Genomic DNA, 22547 nt, shown 5'->3' with positions numbered 1-22547 from the left:
AAATGTGAGATAAACCCATTTAAAAGCTTTTTGAAATTCAGTAAACCTTCCTAACTAGCCAATAAACGATAAAATCTTACAATCGTCAGATTGAAAAAGCTCCTTCCCCTGATAGCAAATAGACGCACCCAAACAAATATAAAAATTCAATGCCCCCAAACTATACTGAACAAGTGACAAACAAGATTGCTAAGCAATACACATTCAATAACTATGTTTTACCGGTATTCAATGAAAATACTTACTTTGTCCAAAAATGTATGAAAAAAACCTGAATTTGTTAACATTTGAATTAATAGCCAAATGTTATACAACAAATTGCATATGTACCCGTATAAGAATGAAGGAAAAATACTTTTAGATTTTCCCCCCGAGGTTACATCCGCTTATAGCGTGGTAAGTAAAAAAACAAAATAGATTTGAGGAAATATGGTCTTTGACCATCATAAACAAAACATGATGTTAAAATATATCCACTTTTAAAGAAGTCAACAAATTCTAGTAACAGTTCTCCTAGCTAATCTTTATACAGAGGTATTTACAACAAAATGGCGTACATGATACAAAGGGAGGTAATTTTACAAGGAGACACACAATAGTTCACAATGAATTCTTTTAACATGAACTACATGGTAAAAGTACAAGAATATTTATACAAATTGATTTCATCAGAGGTGGCAGAATCTGTCAGGGTTCTTGATAATAACTTGACGTATAATTTATATACCAAAAACATTATTCATACCTGACCGCCACTGCCACCTATGGAAAGAAACCAAAAATAAAATGTAAACCACATCATGACCACAAACACAAAGCTGATGTTCACTTTGGAAAATTATCTACACAATTGGTTTACTTGTAAATAGGGGAAATGGTTCAACAAACTATTTATAGTCATTCACATCTAAAAATCATACTGTTATCAGTTGTCATTAACATCTAAAAATCATACTGTTATCAGTTCTCATTCACATCTAAAAATCATACTGTTATCAGTTGTCATTAACATCAAAAAATCATACTGTTATCAGTTGTCATTAACATCTAAAAATCATACTGTTATCAGTTGCCATTAACATCTAAAAATCATACTGTTATCAGTTGTCATTAACATCTAAAAATCATACTGTTATCAATTGTTATTAACATTTAAAAACCATACAGTTATTAGTCAGTCACCTCTTTTCAAGTTGTTGAATTTCTTTCGCATAATTATAATTAAAATGGTTGAGGTGATTAACATTAGCTATACATATTAAAAAAAACATTTGATATATTTTGCTTGAGGACACAAGAACTCTTGAATACAATCAGGCAATAAGGTAGCACTGGATTACACAATAATAGCATAAGTCAGATAATAAAAAATATATATATATTAACACACATCGCACAAATCAAATGTTATTCTTCATTCAAAAAATACACCTACCCAAAGTTATATTAGAATAGTTTGAAAGAGCCTATAAGTTGACACAGCACCAGAAAAGCACTTTTGAATAAAAATGAAAAAAAAAAATCCATAACATGATGGTGAAACAAGAGCAGTTAAGACATTCACCCCTCAACATAACCATCCCTAAAAACAACCAACACACAAAACACCACCCCTCATGACATTCACCCCTCAATTTAACCATCCCTGAATACAACCACCCCTCAAGACATTCACCCTTTAAAACAATCACACCTTAAGACATTCATCCTTAAAAACAACCACCCCTCAAGACATTCACCCCTCAATTTAACCATCTGTCACCCCTCAAGACAACCACCACTCAAGACATTCACCCTTGAAAACACATTCACCCCTGAAGACATTCACCCCTTAAGACAACCCCACCCCTATAGACATTCACCCCTCAAGACATTACAGAAGTATTATCTGACATATGTACATGTGCACATGGATTCCAGGGACAGAAAATGCCAAGAAATTGGTTCAACAATTGAAACAAGGAAACAACATAATGAAAGTTGCACTCTCATCATAATCTATAAAACGTGAAATCTGATCTCAGGGTGTCTGGTTGTACTTATGGAACTAAAGTATGACCTTATTAGAATGGTTGTATACAATGCAATGACAGTTGTGACTTACTGGTGCACACAGTTTTATACATTTGTCTTTGAACACTTTAATTTCAAAGCAAAACTTATTGACATTATTATGTATATATATACACTTAATGGTGAATTCAATAATTTACACACAATCATTACATAAACAATCGTAATATGTCTAGTTTAAGAAGCACATATTATATATATATATATATATATATATATATATATATATATATATATATATATATATATATATATATATATATATTTATATGAACTATTAGCTTTACATATATAGCTATTCATGCATCTATATTAAGTTCTTCAAGCAATAATATATAGTTATTTAAGTAAATATATATAGTTCTTCAAGCAATAAAAATACATATTATTTTCAATGGTTAAGCAAATTTTAGTAACCATGGTAACAGGCTTGAGGTACAAAAAGCGAGGTAGTGTGGAAAGCTGAGGTATTACATCATAACTTTTAAGGTAATTAATTCCAGCAGAGGTATAATCATTTATTGTATTACAAATACATGTAATTATGATGGTTACAAGTATGGTTCCCTTCATCCTGAAAGGTCTTTGTATAAGAACAAAATGGTGCAATTGCTCAGGGGGTGGGGCCATGATACTCCTCAAATTCCTGATTTTACTGAGTGTAAATTAGAACAAAGATACTATGATAGGCATGCTATATGCAAGTAATACTATTGTGCATCTTCCCTCTTGCTGTTTTTAGTACAGGATGCATGGTTACATTGATGATGGATTTAAACTGGATTCTTGCACCTGTTAGAACATGTTAAACTGCTCATACCATATTATGTAAATGCACCAACGTTCATTTCAAAATCAAGCCTGTCAATGTATTAGTTTAAATATGCAAGTCAGACATTTATGTTGAAAAACACCCATCCATGAGGTAAAATGGCTTTCATACTGGCAAATTACTAGTGTGTGACATCACATTATGTAACAGAAATGGGCAGTCAACCCTCCGAATCTCACTAGCACTCTTTATCATCAGAGAAAATTACCTGCCATCAATGGGAATTTAATTGGCCATCACCTTTGTAAACAATAAAACATGAACCTGTGACCCCAGGGTAGCCTCTTAACAGTTAGTCATGCTCATAGAGCAGCATTATGGTCAGAATTGGAGAGGCAAATGTGACCTGTTACAACATTTAGCAGACAGTTACCAAAATAAGCCACCAGTACAGACCTAAGGATATGAATTCTAAGAATGTTGTTTATAAATTTTCTTGAGGAAAATAAATTGTATATTAGATAGCATCATTTTGAAGTGATATTCAAATTAAAATCCATCTGAAAGTCTTCACAGTCCTGTTTCCGTTGTTAAGTTAATATTGAAAACAATTTATCCTAGACAATGCCCAGTCATAATGTTAGCAATCAAAAATATGCAAATAACATGAACCTCTCCTTTATATAATGTTACATGATAAAAACAAAGTAAAGCAATCAATTATTCATGAAAAAACAAGCACACAATTATAACAAGAAGTCATTAGATGATGCGCTCTTTCACGTATACATGTAAAAACACATGTAAATATATCATAGTTATAACAACAACATCAATAAGCAAAACAGAGTGAACGTTTCACATTACATGCTAAGTTTCTGAACCATATAACAACACATCTGCTACAAAACTTAAAGAATCCTGAGGTAGCAATTGGTTAATATGACTTCTGAAGCCCTTTAAAAGAAAAAAAAAACAGAACATAAGTCAACAAACAAATTTAAGCATTTTCATGCACAAAAAGCGTTCCTTTAGTCACTGGTTCCAATGTTTACATTAATATATAATAATAATACAATGTTTATAAGCAAGCTAAAATGAAACATACATATTCACACCACAGTATTATTGAATTAAGCTTTCTTTGAACTTTCTTTTTCTACACACATACAAACTTATAGCAAGCACTAGGCCAGTAATTATAAGATTTCTTCAAGTAATTAACTTAAATCAGGTTGAAATTTCCATAGTCAAATTAAAATATTTGTTGGAAGTATTTTAAAATAAAAGTATAAATTTTCAATGATGTTAAAGCTGCACTCTAACATATTTACCATATTTACAACTTTTTTATTTTTTATGTTGGAAAGATCAAATTTTTGCGTAAATATCTGCAAATCAATGATATAAGATTGCTGACAAAACAAAAGATTGTAGATTTTTATATTTCTGTTCGAAAATTAATGTTTTATGGCTTAAATTGTTACTAACAGTTTAAGAAAAATGCATAAAACATCAATTTTTGAACATAAATAGAAAAATCTGCATCCTAACATTCTGTCAGCAGTCTTATATAACAAGTTTCCATGGATTTTCGCAAAAATTGGCTTGTTCCACAATTGGCTTGTTCCAAGACAAACAATAAAAAAAGTTGTCAAAAATGTTCAATCTGTGAGAGTGCAGCATTAATGAAACGGAAGTATTTCAGAAAATTATTCCAGTAATTATATCATATGACCAGTGAGATATGTATATCAATTTGAATTAGGAAAGTGACTAAGTAAGTAAGCTTTTTTAACATCAACAACATAGTTAACAATAAGAACATATAATTTGGTAGCATCTAACTAGTAATTCTCAACTATTAAACCATATATATTCACACGGTACACTAAATTTGCATAATAATATCATAGTGCGAACAAGTAAGAAACCTTAAACATGGTAAAAGATTTTTACAGAAGTTTAACTTGTTTAATAAAATAACAAGTAGTTTCAGATGCACATGACTAGCTGGGCAATGAATCAACATTCATTTTTATGTATCATTTTCTATGCAGATATTAAACCAGTATTTAGAATATTCTATAAAATATCAAGCCAGATTGAAGCATGGTCCCATATCATTCTACATTTGATATTCTCAATACCTGTGGTCAGTGTGTTTGTTAGGAGATCAACTTGATCAGTGGTCACTCCCTGCAGATTGTATTAACCAAACACAAACATGGTATCTAGCAAATGACCACTCAATCTTTCAGCTTTGGCCACACCATGGGAAAATGACCTTTATGGTCAGAAATGAATTTACATACCTTTTAGAAATTTCATATAGATGGTTGAATTCCATTTGAACAAATTATTTTAAAAAGAATCAACCACTCTCAATGATCACGCCTCTAGCTTTTTATAGATATTTTCACTGTCAATTGTTTGCAGTAACATGTAAAATATCTAAGATAATTAAATCACTGGCCAAATTGAAACAAAATGTACCCTTACTTTAAGCCCATTTCTTATAGGCCACTTTCCCTCCAACTGGCCCAGGTTTTGTTTACTTCACAGAGAGCAAGGTCAAATGATGTAACTGACCACTCATGTATACACACAGGCTTGGCAGGTTGCCAACTTCTAACCACTGACCAGCTTTATCTTTATTCATGATCATAGTACAGATTGTGAGCTAAACACACCATCTACTATTATGTTGTACTAAACAGTCCTTTGAGTATTCATACATTCAATGTTTTACTCTTTATGATAATAATTTTGAGAAAATATGTATTATATTACATGAAAATATCATTATTATATTTCAAATAAAGTAAAGTATTGTAGACTTGATCATCTTAAGCTTTGTTTACCTGCTTTGTCAACTGATCATTAAACAATTCAAGTACTGCGCAAATTTTAAATTGAATCACATAAGTCGGCCAGACTAACCTTTGATCCATACCTACATGTAGGTGCTTTGCCCAGCATATTTATGGTAACTGATAAATATTGAACAACTTGGTCTAAGGCTCACATTTTTCAGCACATGTGCATCAGAAACTAATTATGTTACAGAAGTTAAAATTTATTTGAGTCAGAATTTCATGCTTTCATTATTAAATCGGAAAAACCAAATATCATGTTTGTTACGAAATGGTGAAAAAATATTGATGATATATCAAAAATGGCATATTTCTGTTCAATCGCAATATTAACAACCAAGAGATACAAGCCATAATACATTGTGCATACACTTTAAAGGTTTAAATGCATATATATTCAACTCCCTTTCATACCTAAATACATTTATAATAATACTCTTTGCAGAAAGCAAGTGGCAGCATTAAGTGGACACACACATGCAATATAAGCTGTACTTTATGACAATCATTTAATGTGAATCAGTTTAAGGCTTCTCAATACCTCAACAATTTATGTTTTACCTTCATAAAATGTACCTCAGATGTACCTCTACTTTATTTCTAAGTGTGTATCAAACAAATTTTAGTGTAAAGGAAATATTTTAGTTCATACTGTCTATGCTGAATTTATGAAGAAATCAGACTTATCAAATACCATTTGAAAAAATATATGTGAAATTGAACAACATTCTACATTTAATGCCACATGTGTACAAAATGGCCTTGGTAGTTATTGATAAAAAATGGTTACAGCCTGAACAGCCTCAGTATGTCAAACATACATGATAAAAACACCTGTTGCACCATTGTGAAATAAAAATACTGAGAAGCATTAAACTGGCTCACTTCTAATTTTCCCTGAGCATTTAACAACATGCCTTTGGCAATCAAACTCAATAGATTTACATAAACTAACCAGGCAACACCTGAGTTAAAACCTGAGCAAGGCAGTAAGCAGACCCTTTACAAGGGCAAAGCATTTAAAATACTTCCACACGATTATTTCCAAAGTCAACAACAAGAATGCGGCTGTCCGGAAGAACACAGATACCAGATGGTCGGTCAAGCTGGCCCGGTCCAGAGCCCGGAGAGCCAAACTTGCACATGTAGTTCCCATTGGGTTGGAACACCTGGATTCTATGGTTTCGGGAGTCGGCGACAATAATGTTTCCTTCCTGGTCTACAACAACGCCTTGTGGACGCATGAACTGTCCATTTGCACTGCCCTCCGTTCCCAAGAATCTAGCGTTCTGGAAATCTGGATGAATAACGAGAAGACGATGATTGTTGAAATCGGTAACAACCATTTGCCCTTCGTTGTTGAAGCACACCCCACGTGGTGAGTCAAAGTGCTTCCACAGGGCTCCATCAAATCCATACTTGTTTATGAACAGTCCATCACTCGTGAACAGCTGGATACGATGGTTTCTTGTATCTGACACAAGAATTTTTCCCTCTGAGTTTATCGCTACATCCCATGGATAGTTAAACTGACCATTCTTATTTCCTTTCTCACCAAACTTGTGCAGAAATGTTCCATCTACAGTGAATATTTGAATACGATGGTTATCCTTGTCGGCCACCACAACGCGGCCTTGAATATCAGAGGCCACTCCAGCCGGCCGGTCAAACTGACCATTGCGCGTACCTGCTGAACCAAAATGATACTGATACACCCCATTTATATTAAAAGCCTGTATACGATTGTTGCTGCGATCAGCAACCAGTATGAAACCTTCTTTATGGAAGCAGATTCCCCAAGGACGACACAACTTGCCTGGCTCTTCACCTTCCCCTCCAAACTGAGCCAGCATCTGCCCAACAGTGGCATAGTTACGGCCACTACGAACCTCAACAGAGAATGGACTTTCATGGATATGCTTTCCATTGATCATCACAGATATTACATGCTTTCCTTCACATTGCGGCCGGTAGGAGACATTGTATGTTCCATTTTGACGATCCAGTTCCTCTGTGCGATACATGGCACCCTCTGGACTGCTAATCAAGCACTGGATAGGGTCTCCACCAACAACCCGCTGCTCGCCGAGATGATCTTTTGCCTGGATTGCAAACATGGCAATCTTTCCTTTCAGGGCTCTCTTCAATCCATCGCCATATGCAATGCAGTTAGGGGCATAAGCACTGCTGCTAATGAAGCCAAGTTTTGAAATGGCAATATGTAAAGCTGCATCAGGGGGTGTAAAAAGAATACTGTCGTCTTCATGTGGTTCAAAGTGTCCACGTAAAGCTCTAAGCTTCTGCATTTCGTTAACCATGCTTTCATTCGTTTTAAGAATATCAACATCACGACCATTGTTCAAAACACTTTCCACATCTTCAACAGTCCTGCTTATTGACATCAATCCTTGCTTTAAGTCATCCATTTGCACGTGTAAGGATTTGCCTTTTACCTGGCGTATCTTCTCAACACGTCTTAAGAGATCTCGCTCGCGTTCTTCCAGAGCAGCCATGTGTCGACGTGTTATATTCCTAATTTCATTAGAAACTGCTTGTGATCTTAGCTCAACCCGTTCAGCCATACCCTGAGTTAGCTGAAGACTTTCTTCGATAGCCTTCATTCCAGCTCTTGCATCTTTTAATAACTTGACAGTAACAGATTTGGAATTATCGATGGCATCTTTGAGGTAGATGATGCTGTGACCAACATGCTCCGTCATTGTGCACTCACGGCAAATTGGTGTAAGGCAGCTGTCACAATAAACGCGTAATATTTCATGTTCATGCTTAGAGCATGGAGTGTTCTGACGATCGCCTTGGGCAGTGGAAAGACTTGGGGAATTCAAAGAAACTGTTGGTGTAATCTGATGCTGAAATCCTCGGCGTTTTATACTTTCAATGAAGTGGTCTTTGGTGAGACGCACCCGTTGGTGTGCCTTGACACAGTTGTCACACAGGTATTCATGGCAGTTCTTACATAGTGAGGTAGCTCGACTTCCTTCTGAGCAGTTACAGAAGCAATCTCCAAAGTTGGCATTTATTTCACCATTTTCATACTCATCTTGTGAGACCATAACGTCAAGAATGTTTGAAATAAAGATGCTAGAAGGTATTCCCTCGATCCCACCAGAGTTGAGCGACCCCGGCTGCTTGCACGATGGGCAAGCAAAGGAGTCATTGAGACCCTGGTCATGGTGGCACCGCTCAAGGCAGTCCTTACAGAACGAGTGCAAACAGGGCAACACCCGGGGGTCCCGAAACTGGTCACGGCACAGCGGACAAACGCCGTGATCCCCTAGAGCATCCGATATACTGGCCATTTACGACGTGAATTCATGAGGTAGAGCGGTTAAAAACTATTCGAAATGGCCTCCTAATCACATTTTGTTTGTTTTGGGTACTGTGACAAATAGTAGGTCAGACTGACATATGTCGTGTCCAAGTTTTACTCAGTTTCTGTCCTTGGAGATTGTACACATTCGAAATGTTCACTGTTTCTGATGTGTTCTGCCGAATAAACGTAGTCCGTCACATGTCGTTTAATTGTTTTGACATAGTATAATCCTCTGCTGAACATTTAATATCCAGGAATGCACTGGTTTTGCAACAATTTGCATAAAATTCCACGATGTTGATCGTGGGTCGCCATCTTCAGCTTCAATGTAAAGGCGGAGTAACCCAATTACCGAGTTTTAATGTCAATCAAGCGAGCCGACCAATCAAATCACGCGAAGCATATATATTTGGACCATCGCCAAGTAAACAAACGTAAACAGCGAACTGTGCGTAAATTGAGTATTTATCAATTTTAAGCAAGGTCGGAGTCTCTAAATGCAAATTTTAAGCTGCTTAATGACATTTATTTCTACTACAATTTTTTTACAAACGACTGACTCTTATTAGCATTCAAATACAGTTAAATATCAAGATAAACTTTCTGAGTACTCGTTCATTCATAATAGTCACGTGATCTCGTTGCACCTTTGACCTTATTACATAAGATTCATCCATCAGAAAATCAAGACAAAACGGCTCTACATAACACGAACAACATGCTGTCCCAAAAGCTGCTGTGGGCACTAATTTGTTCGATTTTATGTTTACAGATCAGACCCAGCATATATCATAGTGCGCACTATACTACTAATAAAACGACAAGAAAAAGACATCAACGATTTATCTGATCATGCATGTATATATTCAAATATTGGGCTTAAGACTTGTGTAGAAGCATATAGGGTATGCGCATACGAAAGTGCAATGGCAAAGGGAAATGTGTGCACGCATTTGAATCTGGATGTCTGTGACGACATAAGGCGCGGGTCATTAATGGTGGCTTGGGGCTAGAGACATACGTACTAATATGGGGCGTGGGTCATGCATGCAAGCATTTTATGAGACATGCGTTAAGTATAGGGCAAGGGATGTATTCGGGATATGCCGACACGCCTGGAACAATAGGCATGTGTTGGAGCATTGGACACGATCATGCGTATACATGTACAAACATTGGCCAGGAGATTTGCGTACCTATATGGGGCACGCGGCATTTGTGGAATAATGATGCTCTGGAAATGTGTGAAAGTATGTGACGCAATGCTTTAGTGGACGCACGAGGCACTGGACATGAAAACACGAATATGACACGGATATACTCGCAAGCATGGGATAAAAACAACTTGTGTTCAATCACGGTGTTCGGGGCATGGATACAAGCATGGTACACGGGACATGGTTTTAGACGGACGGTGCAATGTACATTCGAGCAAAACAGAGCAATGGACATGTGTACAGTACAAGGAACATGCATTCGCGCGTGGACGGGACTTGCTTACAGGCGTGGGGGAACTTATTGGACATGCTTGCAATAACAGGAACACTACTTTCACGGGAACTGGATATGAGTACAACCATGGTACATTTGCTATGCGTACAAACGCGGGACACAGGACATGTGATACATGGGGCACTATTAACGCGTACACACAAGTGGACCTAAGACCGGTGGACTAGACCTAAGACATGCGCACATACATCATTGCATAAGAGGTGCGCACATACATGGTGAACGGGACATGCGTGTTCGTATGAGACAAGGAACATGAGTAAAAATATTGTGCTATTGTGTACAATTGAATCTTAAGACATGCGTGCCGTGATGCTGGAAATACGGGGCATGCGTGGCAGTCACAGACGAGGGCATGTGTTAAAGGCTAACAAAGAACACGAGAGATGTATGCACGTACAGGTGCTCGTCACATTGCCTGGATACAGTAATACATTCTTTTTTTATATATTTTTTTATTTTTAATATTTATTTTTTTAAAGTTTATTTTTATTTTATTTTTATTATTTATTTATTTCGGTCAAGATAGTGAATACATGTCATTTAAACAATTATTCCAAAAAATTTCATGAAAGAAAATAAGTATACTATATAAATAAATATATTTTACTAATTTTCTTTCATGAAAAAAATTGTGGAATATTTTTTTAAATGACATATATTCACTATTTTGACCAAAATAAATAATAATTAAAATAAAAATAAATAAATAATACTATTAAAAAAATAAATATATAAAACAATATGTCATACTGTATCCAGGCCATGTAACGAACACCTTTGTATGCACGTATTTGGAAATTGGTTTAAGGAATATGTTTTTATGTCCGAAATATTTTGTCACAATTATATTACGACTTGCCTCCCTTATCATATTGCACTGAAATGTTTCCAGATCAATAATTAACACATTACATGTACCTGTTATTGTTATTATTTGTCTATATGAGTACATGTAACGGCATGTTATAAACGGAAAACGCACAGCAAGAAAACCTACAAGTTATAAAATAATGTCAATGACACGGTACTGTAAGTTACTGTCGTCGGAAAAGTTAAAACAAAACCTCAAAAGGGAGCTTGTGCAACTTAAGTTATAGGTACGGTGTTTCATATGTATATATGTTTGCATTGGTTGGTATTTAAACTACTAGAACCAAATACTCCAGGTTTCCTAGACCTGTTTCAATAAAGATATTATAGTCGTATAGTGAATCTAAATTATATTATGAGTTTTATATGTATTTGTTAAAACTTCACTTTCGCCAGAATTAAAGTTGAAAACTCAGTTGAAGTACCAAACAGGTTTAAGGTTCAAATTATAACAACGATCCGTTATAGAAATCCGAATTCATAAAGAATCTTAAGTCATTTACTAATTTCGATTCCTTAAAATTTTAATAGTCAAATTCAAAGAAATGTATATATAAGAGTGTTTTAACGTAGCATGTGTGTATTTTCAATGAAGACAATAAAACTAACGTATTTCAGAAATATCAGTTTTATATAATATGGCCGGTTAGCTGATTAAATTAGGAAAGTGACTTAAGGTAGTAAATTAACTAGAATGCTTTTAGAATACTGACCCAGATGTGCGACATGTGGGAGTACACTCTACGTACTACTGGTGCTACTGTTTCAGCCATTGATATGTATATGTATAACAAAGTATTGAATATTTTGGTTTGTTTTGACGCTACTACCTTGACGCCATTATGCACCTTCATGAGGTGAAAATGTATTCAACTTCCGTGTCCGCAAACAACCGGACAACAATATATTAACCTTCCTTGTCCGGAAATATTCGCACAACAATGGAACCTAAATGTTTCATCCTTTGTAAAAAAAACAGGAAGTATGGTAACACAACAAACGATTTTTGTAACTAGTTGACTACAAAATGCGATGACAGTGAGGTGGCCATGAACTGCCCTGGGATAACGCATACGCCCCGTCCTCTACACACACACGCGCGCGCGCACACACACGTACGCACACACACACACAGACACACACACGCGCGCGCGCGTAAACACGCGTGCGCAACACATGCACGCACGCACGCTCGCGCGCGCGCACACACACACACGTGTTAAATGTTTAACAAAAATATTCTAATAAACGATTAAGCAAAATACAGTTTATTCCTTAAAAATACAGTGTTAAACAGGAGTTTTTTAACGAAATATTTTTAAATTTGCGGCGATTAATAATTCATATATAGTTTTCACTGCTCTAAGTTTCATTGGTCTTTTACACAGTGACTCGAATTTTGGAATTCGCAATATATGTGAGGTAACTATGATCGAAGTCATTGTTCATCATTCTATCTCCAAATTAATGTATATGTATTATGGTTTTAATGGGTATTTAATAACCTGTCCCAAAATTCGTCGGCCACGGGTTTTTAATATTATGGTTTACCAGGCTTAGGACCCGGTTCATCAAACCTCAGAAACAAGTTTTGGAGGGTGTTTTGCTAATCTAAAATAATCTGATTTTTAACCATTGGGTAAACTTGAAAATTCTATAACATTTCATTACATTTAAAACTGTGAATGATGTAATAATGTAGGAACTGTACGTAACCCAACTATGCAATAAGCATGGCCGTAGCATTGTCTTATAACTTCCCTTTCTTCAAATCAATATTCTTTAGCGTTCAGTCGAAATATTTTATGAGAATAACAGTGTAAGTATGGTATTTCAAATACCATCAATGCTCATTTTTGATAATCAATATCATTACACTTGTTATATATTTACGTTGAATTTCTTTTTTTCTTTTTTTGTATATGCTCCTGGGACGGTATGCATAAAACATCTTAAGTCATTTCCTAACTTAAGTCATTTCCTAACTCAATTCATTTTCTTAAATTCCCACTGGTCATATGATATAATAACTAAAAAGTATCTAAAACAATTCATTTATATTAATTTTATGCAGTAAACATAAGTTTAAATGTTAAAAAAAACTTGTATCTTTTTTCTTAATTTGACCATGGGCATTTTAGGAAATTGTCTTGAGTTAAGAACGACTTAAGATGTGATATGGATAACAACTCAGTTATTATTATCATACCCCTTATGAACTGAAAGAGTGTAGATTTTCACTTATTCATCCCAAGCTTGTGTCACGCTTAACTCATTAAACCTTAAGTTAGTATTACAGCGCCTACATGCTAATAGTCTGTCCGTCCATCCGACCGCACCACGGTTTCCGATCAAAATCTGAAGAACGCTTAGACCCAGGGTTCTTAAACGTGGTATGCAGGTTGGACATGACCAACAGAGAAAACCTTGATCCTTGACCAGCAGATGAACTCTATGGCTTTTGAGGTCAGTGGGTCAAAGGTCATGGTCGTTGTGACCGTAAGGTAAAAATACGCAGTTTTCGATCAATAGTTGAAAAACTCGCTTAGGTCACGAAACCTCAAACTTTGTAGAGGTCCCAAACGTGACCATCATCATCATCATCATCATCATCATCATCATCATCATCATCATCATCATCATCATCATCATCATCATCATCATCATCACCACCACCACCACCACCATCACCATCACCATCACCATCATCATCATCATCATCATCATCATCATCATCATCATCATCACCGCCGCCGCCGCCGCCGCCGCCGCCGCCGTCGTCGTCGTCGTCGTCGTCATCATCATCATCATCATCATCACCACCACCACCATCATCATCATCATCATCATCATCATCATCATCACCACCACCACCACCACCACCACCATCATCATCATCATCACCACCACCACCACCACCACCACCACCACCACCAACACCATCATCATCATCATCACCCACCACCACCATCATCAGCAGCAGCAACTGCTAGTAGCAGTAATACTAGTCTATATTATGAGCTTAAATGTTAAAGATGAAAATAAAAATATTTGTTGTAAAATATATAAATGAATAGTAAAAATGATCGTCGATGAAAACGATAAAATTGGCGTGGTTTTGGTAATGCTGGTAGTGATGGTTCTGACGACCTTGCCATCGTTGTGACAGTTTAAGAACTCATTCATTTCGCACGATACTTAAAACATCCACACCCGGACTTGTATGTACCATTGTATCTATTGTTTGCCACTTCCAAAATACTACTTATGTTCGTCGCAGTAGACGTCCGGTGTAGATTATACGTAGTATCGTGCAATAATAAGCGATACTTTACCTGTTTTATTTTGGAATAATAACTTTGTTAATGATTAAAATAAAAAAAAAAAACTAAATATATCACAATTCTTTAAACGGATAACAGACACGCCATTTCTATACGGAACCAAACGCTCGAAGCAAAATACAAGGATTCATAACTTGTATTATTTACAGTGGTAGTCACTGGATACAATCATATTCTCTTAGGATATTAATGAAATTCTAAATTATAATACCAAATTATGATTTGTTTTAACTAATCACACATAAATGTTATTAATAGCTTTATCCATACAATTGATCTCCAATACGGCGTTGTCCGTATAAAAGTTACATAATGGCACAACCACACGCTTGTTCTCCTGCTCCTGTATGAGGGCCTTCATCGGGTTAATCCAGTAATTATTCAACCAGCTCATCTTGAACGTCATAATCTTCGACACCCTCTTCGTACGCCCTCCGACGACGACGCTGCCCGCGACTAGTAGGCTGTCCCGCACAGCCTCCAAATCGTAAAACTCGTTACTGGAATCCTTGCACATTGCGTCGCTCTGGAAGATGCATTTGTTGAGAAGGACATCCGGTTTAAGGGCCAGGCAGATCAAGATCAAAAGGTCCGTGTCGGCGCTGCTCAAGCTCGCGTAGTTGTTGTAGCGCCGGAGTCGTGAGATGTCCGCGTCCTCATCCTCCATTTTCAATACCGTACACATACAGTCCAGGTAATACATGAGCTTCGCCTTGGGGTGGTTGGGTACCTGGCAAGTGGTCCCCGTGGCCCGCAAACCCACACTCGTCCTCCCCATCATGGCCATGTTGACAAACTAGCGAGTTTGTGCAGCCGATTGTTCAGAAATGAGTTTACAAACTGAACAGTGCGCTCATACCATTATCTTATATACCAGTTGTCTTTCAGGGTCAATCTTAAATACTTATTTATCCAATTCAATGGGCTAGTTCATGGAAGCCAGCACCAGATAGCTGTGGCATTGATTACTATAATAATTAAATTATTTTGGAAGCAAGTTGAATACAGCTTTTAAGATGAGGTACCGTTTAATTCAGAGAATTTCAAATTTAAATCGTGATATTATTTTCCTTTGTCATAATGAAATTTACGAAGAAAGGAAGTAGTTGGTCTTTTTTTCAGCGTTTTCCACTGGTCCAATAGAAAAACACGATAGCCCATTGAACATAAAAGGCCGCAGATCGCTCATCTCAAAATAAGCATATGCCAAGGTCATTCCTTATCTTTTACAGGGGCATGGTCTAAACAGAGTTGGTCTAGCCAATATAAAATGATTAGAAAAATATCGAATGATTCCCTCTGCAGCATTGTAAGAATACTATATAATTAATACAAATATATTAAACCATGTGAAAGTATGTTTTTTTAAATCTTCATAGTGATCGACATTATATACGCTGTCTAATTGATCTCGTTATTTTACAGTTTATCAAATTTTAAAGTCCATTTGTTATAACGGCACCGGCAGTGCCCGGAACATTCGTCCTGACTATATACATGGTGTTGAAACTAAGTCATTCTAAAACTTTGAGAAAGGCAAAGCGAGGGAGGTTTAAGCCAAGCTGACGTTTTTAATGACTAGTTCACTAGGGACTACGGACAACATAATTTTATGGAAATGCTTACGGCCAACGTTCGTGGTGTATCACGTCATCAGGTGAGTTTAAAAACCATAATAAGCACGCGGTAATAATAACGTATCACTATATAGTATATAATCGATAAAAATGTTTATAGAATTGCCCCCTTCTCCTAAAACAACGACCAAACAACAACAATTAAACAAACTTAAACAAAAGTGCAGTGATAACCATATAGCGCTAGTAATATGCTCAAATACAAAAATGTAGTTCGCAAAGCTCGCATAAAAAGGACGAATTATTGCGTAAACATATTTTTTTTTCAAATTTGGCAAATACAAAACTGCTTCATATTTGAAACTGTCTGTGATCTCAACGATACGGACGTTGTGACCAAATATTGGGTAAGACTGTTCGAAATAATGGCACCTTAAACAACTATTGATACTGTTTTGACCAAGTTACCTATTTTTTTATCAGAAATAACCCATATTCAAAATGAAGTAAGAATTTATCAACACAATCAATCTCACCAAGTCGCACAAAGATTAGATGAAAAGAAACGCCTCTATTGTGCAAACAAGGTTTTTCTAAGATTTTAGTCATTGACTTTATTTTTATCCAGGATGACCCGTATTCATACTCAGCAATGATTGCATCAATATAGATATTCCGACTAAGTTTCAGTAGAATCCGAAACTAAAATGCAGCTTATATTGCATTAATAAAGTTTTTCTAATATTAAACCTTATGCAATACACTATTATCTGAGATGGCCCATTTTCCAAATTACCAAATCGTTTATCAGCATAACAAAATTCCGATGTAATTTAGAAATTAATTATTTTAATGTTTAGACATTAAATTATTTCTACCTGAATCAAGCATTGAATATAACTTATTATAATAATTAACTAATTTAATGCTAAACCAGCTTTTATTGCTATGTTTTCCCATGTTCCATACATTTTTTATCTGATTGTCAAGTATACATTCTGTATAATTATCGTCTGCTTCTGTCGGAGGGCCCCTACTGAGGGGTCACGTGACACTGTAGGCGTAGCCTTATCGTCATCGGCGTGGTGTCAAATATTCTGACAATGACGCGCGTTGATAAGACGGGAAATACAGCCTCTTTTTCGTAAACAATGTTTTTAAAAATTGACCTAGTGACCTTTATTTTGACCCAATATGACCTTTATACGAAAATTATCGAGACCTTATCGAAATATCTATTTTGACCAAGTTCCGCAAAGATCGGATGAAAAAAGCTGCATCCATGGCGTAAACAAGGTTTTAACTAGTGACCCAGATTTTGCACCTGGTATGATACACATTCGAACTTGTCTGAGATTTAATCAAGTTTATATATCCGACCAATTTTCAGAGGCATTGGTATAAAATTGTGATTTATAAAGTAAAAACAAAGTGTTTGTTGAGGACGGACGACGTACAGCCCACCTAATATAATTGCTCACATTTTATGCCCAGGCGAGCTAACAAACTAATCATGAACAAGCAAACAGATCTCTTTTTTTTGTAACCACAGGGCTTTTATTACATACGATCAATTTCAATCAAACAGACGTCTAAAACGGGTGCTGTGAATGATCGTGTATTATGAATTTGAGTTGAAATATTATAGTCAAAGAACGTTATTGATTGGCCGATCTTCCGGGTTGTCATGACCTTGACAGAAGGTATAGCACCGCTAATGAACCCGGAATGTTAACCTGATTCAGAATAACGGAAATAACCAGGATTAATCTGGTTAATCGTATGATCTATAATAAAATGAAAGGAATTTCGGTATTATTAATCAAAACGTAACTAGTTTTAGCAAGTAGTTTATGAATGGTACAGACAAAGAAAGAATATATTAAGAGGTCTTCTTTAAATAGCCAGTGGGGCGATATTGATCTAGTTGTATTGTGTCAGTCTCTCGCACAAAAGGTAGATAGTGGGTTCGAAAAGGTATTTTGGCCCTTCTAACTAAAAGAAATAGTTTGGGTTACTGCCAATGAAACGGACTGTCTTTACAAAAATAAAAACCGAAAGTCAGTCGACAGCAGCGTGATCAAGCAGTGGTATGTAAACAAATTATCGCGAATATTGCCTTCTTACAACATGAAATCAGCTTTGAGAACCTTTAAACTTAAGTTGCCGCTAAACGCGATAATTCACATATAAAGCAGAACATGTCGCATAAGCGCCAGGTGGGAAGCGGAACAAAGAGCTTGTACGCCAGGTGTGAAGCGGGACATTTTACATATATGCCAGGGTTGAAGCGGGACATGTATGCCAGGGCTGAAGCGGTACATTTTATATGTTCGCCAGGGCTGAAGCGGGACATGTTATATGTATGCCAGGGCTGAAGCGGGACATGTTACAGGTATGCCAGGGGTGAAGCGAGACATGTTACATGTATACCAGGGGTGAAGCGGTACATGCTACATGTATACCAGGGCTAAAGCGGGACATGTTACAGGTATGCCAGGGGTGAAGCAGGACATGTATGCCAGGGCTGAAGCGATACATGTTACATGTACGCCAAGGCTAAAGCGGGACATGTTACATGTACGCCAGGGCTGAAGCGGGACATGTTACATGTATGCCAGGGCTGAAGCGTGACATGTTACAGGTTTGTCAGGGATGAAGCGGGACATGTTACATGTATGTCAGGGCTGAAGCGGTACATGTTACATGTATGTCAGGGCTGAAGCGGAACGTGTTACATGTATGCCAGGGCTGAAGCGGAACGTGTTACATGTATGCCAGGGCTAAAGCGGAACGTGTTACATGTATTCCAGGGCTGAAGCGGGAAATGTTACATGTACGCAAGGGCTGAAGCGGAACATGTAACAAGTATGCCAGGGCTGAAGCGGAACATGTATGCCAGGGCTGAAGCGGGAAATGTTACATGTACGCCAGGTCTGAAGCGGAACATGTTGCAAGTATGCCAGGGCTGAAGCGGTACATGTTACATGTATTCAATGAGAGAAGCGGTACATGTTACATGTACGTTAGGGGTGAAGCGGTATATGTTACATGTATGCCATGGGTGAAGAGGTACATGTTACATGTATGCCATGGGTGAAGAGGTACATGTTACATGTATGCCATGGGTGAAGAGGTACATGTTACATGTATGCCATGGGTGAAGCGGTATATGTTACATGTATGCCAGGGGTGAAGAGGTACATGTTACATGTATGCCATGGGTGAAGAGGTACATGTTACATGTATGCCATGGGTGAAGAGGTACATGTTACATGTATGCCATGGGTGAAGAGGTACATGTTACATGTATGCCATGGGTGAAGAGGTACATGTTACATGTATGCCATGGGTGAAGCGGTATATGTTACATGTATGCCAGGGGTGAAGAGGTACATGTTACATGTATGCCATGGGTGAAGAGGTACATGTTACATGTATGCCAGGGGTGAAGCGGTACATGTTACATGTATGCCAGGGGTGAAGCGGTACATGTTACATGTATGCCAGGGGTGAAGCGGTACATGTTACATGTATGCCAGGGGTGAAGCGGTACATGTTACATGTATGCCAGGGGTGAAGCAGTATATGTTACATGTATGCCAGGGGTGAAGCGGTATATGTTACATGTATGCCAGGGGTGAAGCGGTACATGTTACATGTATGCCAGGGGTGAAGCGGTACATGTTACATGTATGCCAGGGGTGAAGCGGTACATGTTACATGTATGCCAGGGGTGAAGCGGTACATGTTACATGTATGCCAGGGGTAAAGAAGAACATGTAACATGTATGTCAGTGGTGAAGCGGTACATGTTACATGTATGTCATGGGTAAAGCGGTACATGTTACATGTATGCCAGTGGTGAAGCGGTACATGTTACATGTAAGCCAGGGGTGAAGCGTGCATGTTACATGTATGCCAGGGGTGAAGCGTGCATGTTACATGTATGCCAGGGCTAAAGCGGAACGTGTTACATGTATTCCAGGGCTGAAGCGGGAAATGTTACATGTACGCAAGGGCTGAAGCGGAACATGTAACAAGTATGCCAGGGCTGAAGCGGAACATGTATGCCAGGGCTGAAGCGGGAAATGTTACATGTACGCCAGGTCTGAAGCGGAACATGTTGCAAGTATGCCAGGGCTGAAGCGGTACATGTTACATGTATTCAATGAGAGAAGCGGTACATGTTACATGTACGTTAGGGGTGAAGCGGTATATGTTACATGTATGCCATGGGTGAAGAGGTACATGTTACATGTATGCCATGGGTGAAGAGGTACATGTTACATGTATGCCATGGGTGAAGAGGTACATGTTACATGTATGCCATGGGTGAAGCGGTATATGTTACATGTATGCCAGGGGTGAAGAGGTACATGTTACATGTATGCCATGGGTGAAGAGGTACATGTTACATGTATGCCATGGGTGAAGAGGTACATGTTACATGTAAGCCAGGGGTGAAGCGGTACATGTTACATGTATGCCAGGGGTGAAGCGTGCATGTTACATGTAAGCCAGGGGTGAAGCGTGCATGTTAAATGTATGATGGGGATGCGGCGGTTCATGTTTCATGTATGTCAGGGGTGAAGCAGTACATGTTACATGTATGATGGGGATGCAGCGATTCATGTTTCATGTATGTCAGAGATGCAGCGGTTCATGTTTTATGTATGATGGGGATGCAGCGGTTCATGTTTCATGTATGTCAGGGATGCAGCGGTTCATGTTTCATGTATGCCAGGGGTGAAGCGGTACATGTCACATATATTCAATGAGTGAAGCAGTACCAGTTGCATGTATGCCAGGGCTGAAGCAGTACATGTTACATGTATGCTAGGGCTGAAGCAGTACATGTTACATGTATGTCAGAGGTGAAGCGGTACATGTTACATGTATGCCAGAGGTGAAGCGGTACATGTCATATGTATTCAATGAGTGAAGCTGTGCCAGTTGCATGTATGCTAGGGCTGAAGCAGTACATGTTGCATGTATGCCAGGGCTGAAGCAGTACATGTTACATGTATGCTAGGGCTGAAGCAGTACATGTTACATGTATGCCAGAGGTGAAGCGGTGCATGTTACATGTATGCCAGGGGTGAAGAGGGACATGTTACATGTATGCCAGGGGTGAAGCGGTACATGTTACATGTTTGCCAGGGCTGAAGCGGGACATGTTTGCCAGGACCGAAGCGGTACATGTTACATGTACGTCAGAGCTGAAGCGGAAAATGTTTCAGGTATGCCAGGGGTGAAGCGGTACATGTTACATGTAAGCCAGGGCTGAAGCGGTACATATTACATGTATGCCAGGTGTGCAGAGGGACATGTTACATGTATGCCAGGTGTGCAGAGGGACATGGTACATGTATGTCAGGACTGAAGCGGTTCTTGTTACATGAATGCCAGGAGTGAAGAGGGACATGTTACATGTATGCCAGGGCTGAAGCGGTACATGTTACATGTTTGCCAAGAGTGAAGAGGGACATGTTACATGTATGCCAGGGCTGAAGCGGTACATGTTAAATGAATGCCAGGGCTGAAGCGGTACATGTTTCATGAATGCCAGGTGTGAAGAGGGACATGTTACATGTACACCAGGGCTGAAGCGGTTCTTGTTACATGAATACCAGGTGTAAAGAGGGACCTGTTACATTTACACCAGGGCTGAAGCGGGACATGTTTCATGAATGCGAGGTGTGAAGAGGGACATGTTACATGTATGCCAGGGGTGAAGTAGTACATGTTACATGTATGCCAGGGCTTAAGCGGTACATGTTACATGTATGCCAGGGGTGAAGCGATACATGCTACATGTATGTCAGAGGTGAAGCGGTACTCATTACATGTATGCCAGGGGTGAAGCGGTACGAGTTACATGTATGCCAGGGCTGAAGCGGTACATGTTACATGAATGCCATGGGTGAAGCGGTACATGTTACATGTATACCAGGGGTGAAGCGGTACATTTTACATGAATGCCATGGGTGAAGAGGTACATGTTACACGTATGCCAGAAGTGAAAAGGTACATATTACATGTATGCCAGGGGTGATGCGGTACGTGTTACATGTATGTCAGGGGTGAAGCGGTACGTTTTACATGCACGCCAGGGGTGAAGAGGTACGTGTAACATGTATGTCAGGGGTGAAGCGGTACATATTATATGTATGCCAGAGGTGA

At 38.0% G+C, this 22547-nt stretch overlaps 1 protein-coding gene and 1 pseudogene across 1 annotated transcript; both read right to left on the bottom strand.

Moving 5' to 3' along the window:
* Window positions 1-2388: 2388 nt before the first annotated feature.
* Window positions 2389-9394, bottom strand: LOC128244802 (E3 ubiquitin-protein ligase TRIM71-like). Its single transcript, XM_052962882.1, has one exon. The coding sequence runs from the start codon at window positions 9039-9041 to the stop codon at window positions 6741-6743; it is 2301 nt and encodes a 766-aa protein (XP_052818842.1). The 5' UTR covers window positions 9042-9394; the 3' UTR covers window positions 2389-6740.
* A 5627-nt stretch (window positions 9395-15021) lies between these two features.
* Window positions 15022-15687, bottom strand: LOC128244801 (uncharacterized; annotated as a pseudogene).
* Between the last annotated feature and the right edge of the window lie 6860 nt (window positions 15688-22547).

The sequence above is a fragment of the Mya arenaria genome, chromosome 8, assembly GCF_026914265.1.
Source record: "Mya arenaria isolate MELC-2E11 chromosome 8, ASM2691426v1".
Classification (NCBI taxonomy): domain Eukaryota; kingdom Metazoa; phylum Mollusca; class Bivalvia; order Myida; family Myidae; genus Mya; species Mya arenaria.
This window is presented reverse-complemented; position numbering and strand designations above follow the sequence as displayed.

Coding starts and splice junctions, on each gene's coding strand:
- LOC128244802 (XM_052962882.1), bottom strand. CDS start 9,041: ATGGCCAGTATATCGGATGCTCTAGGGGATCACGGCGTTTGTCCGCTG.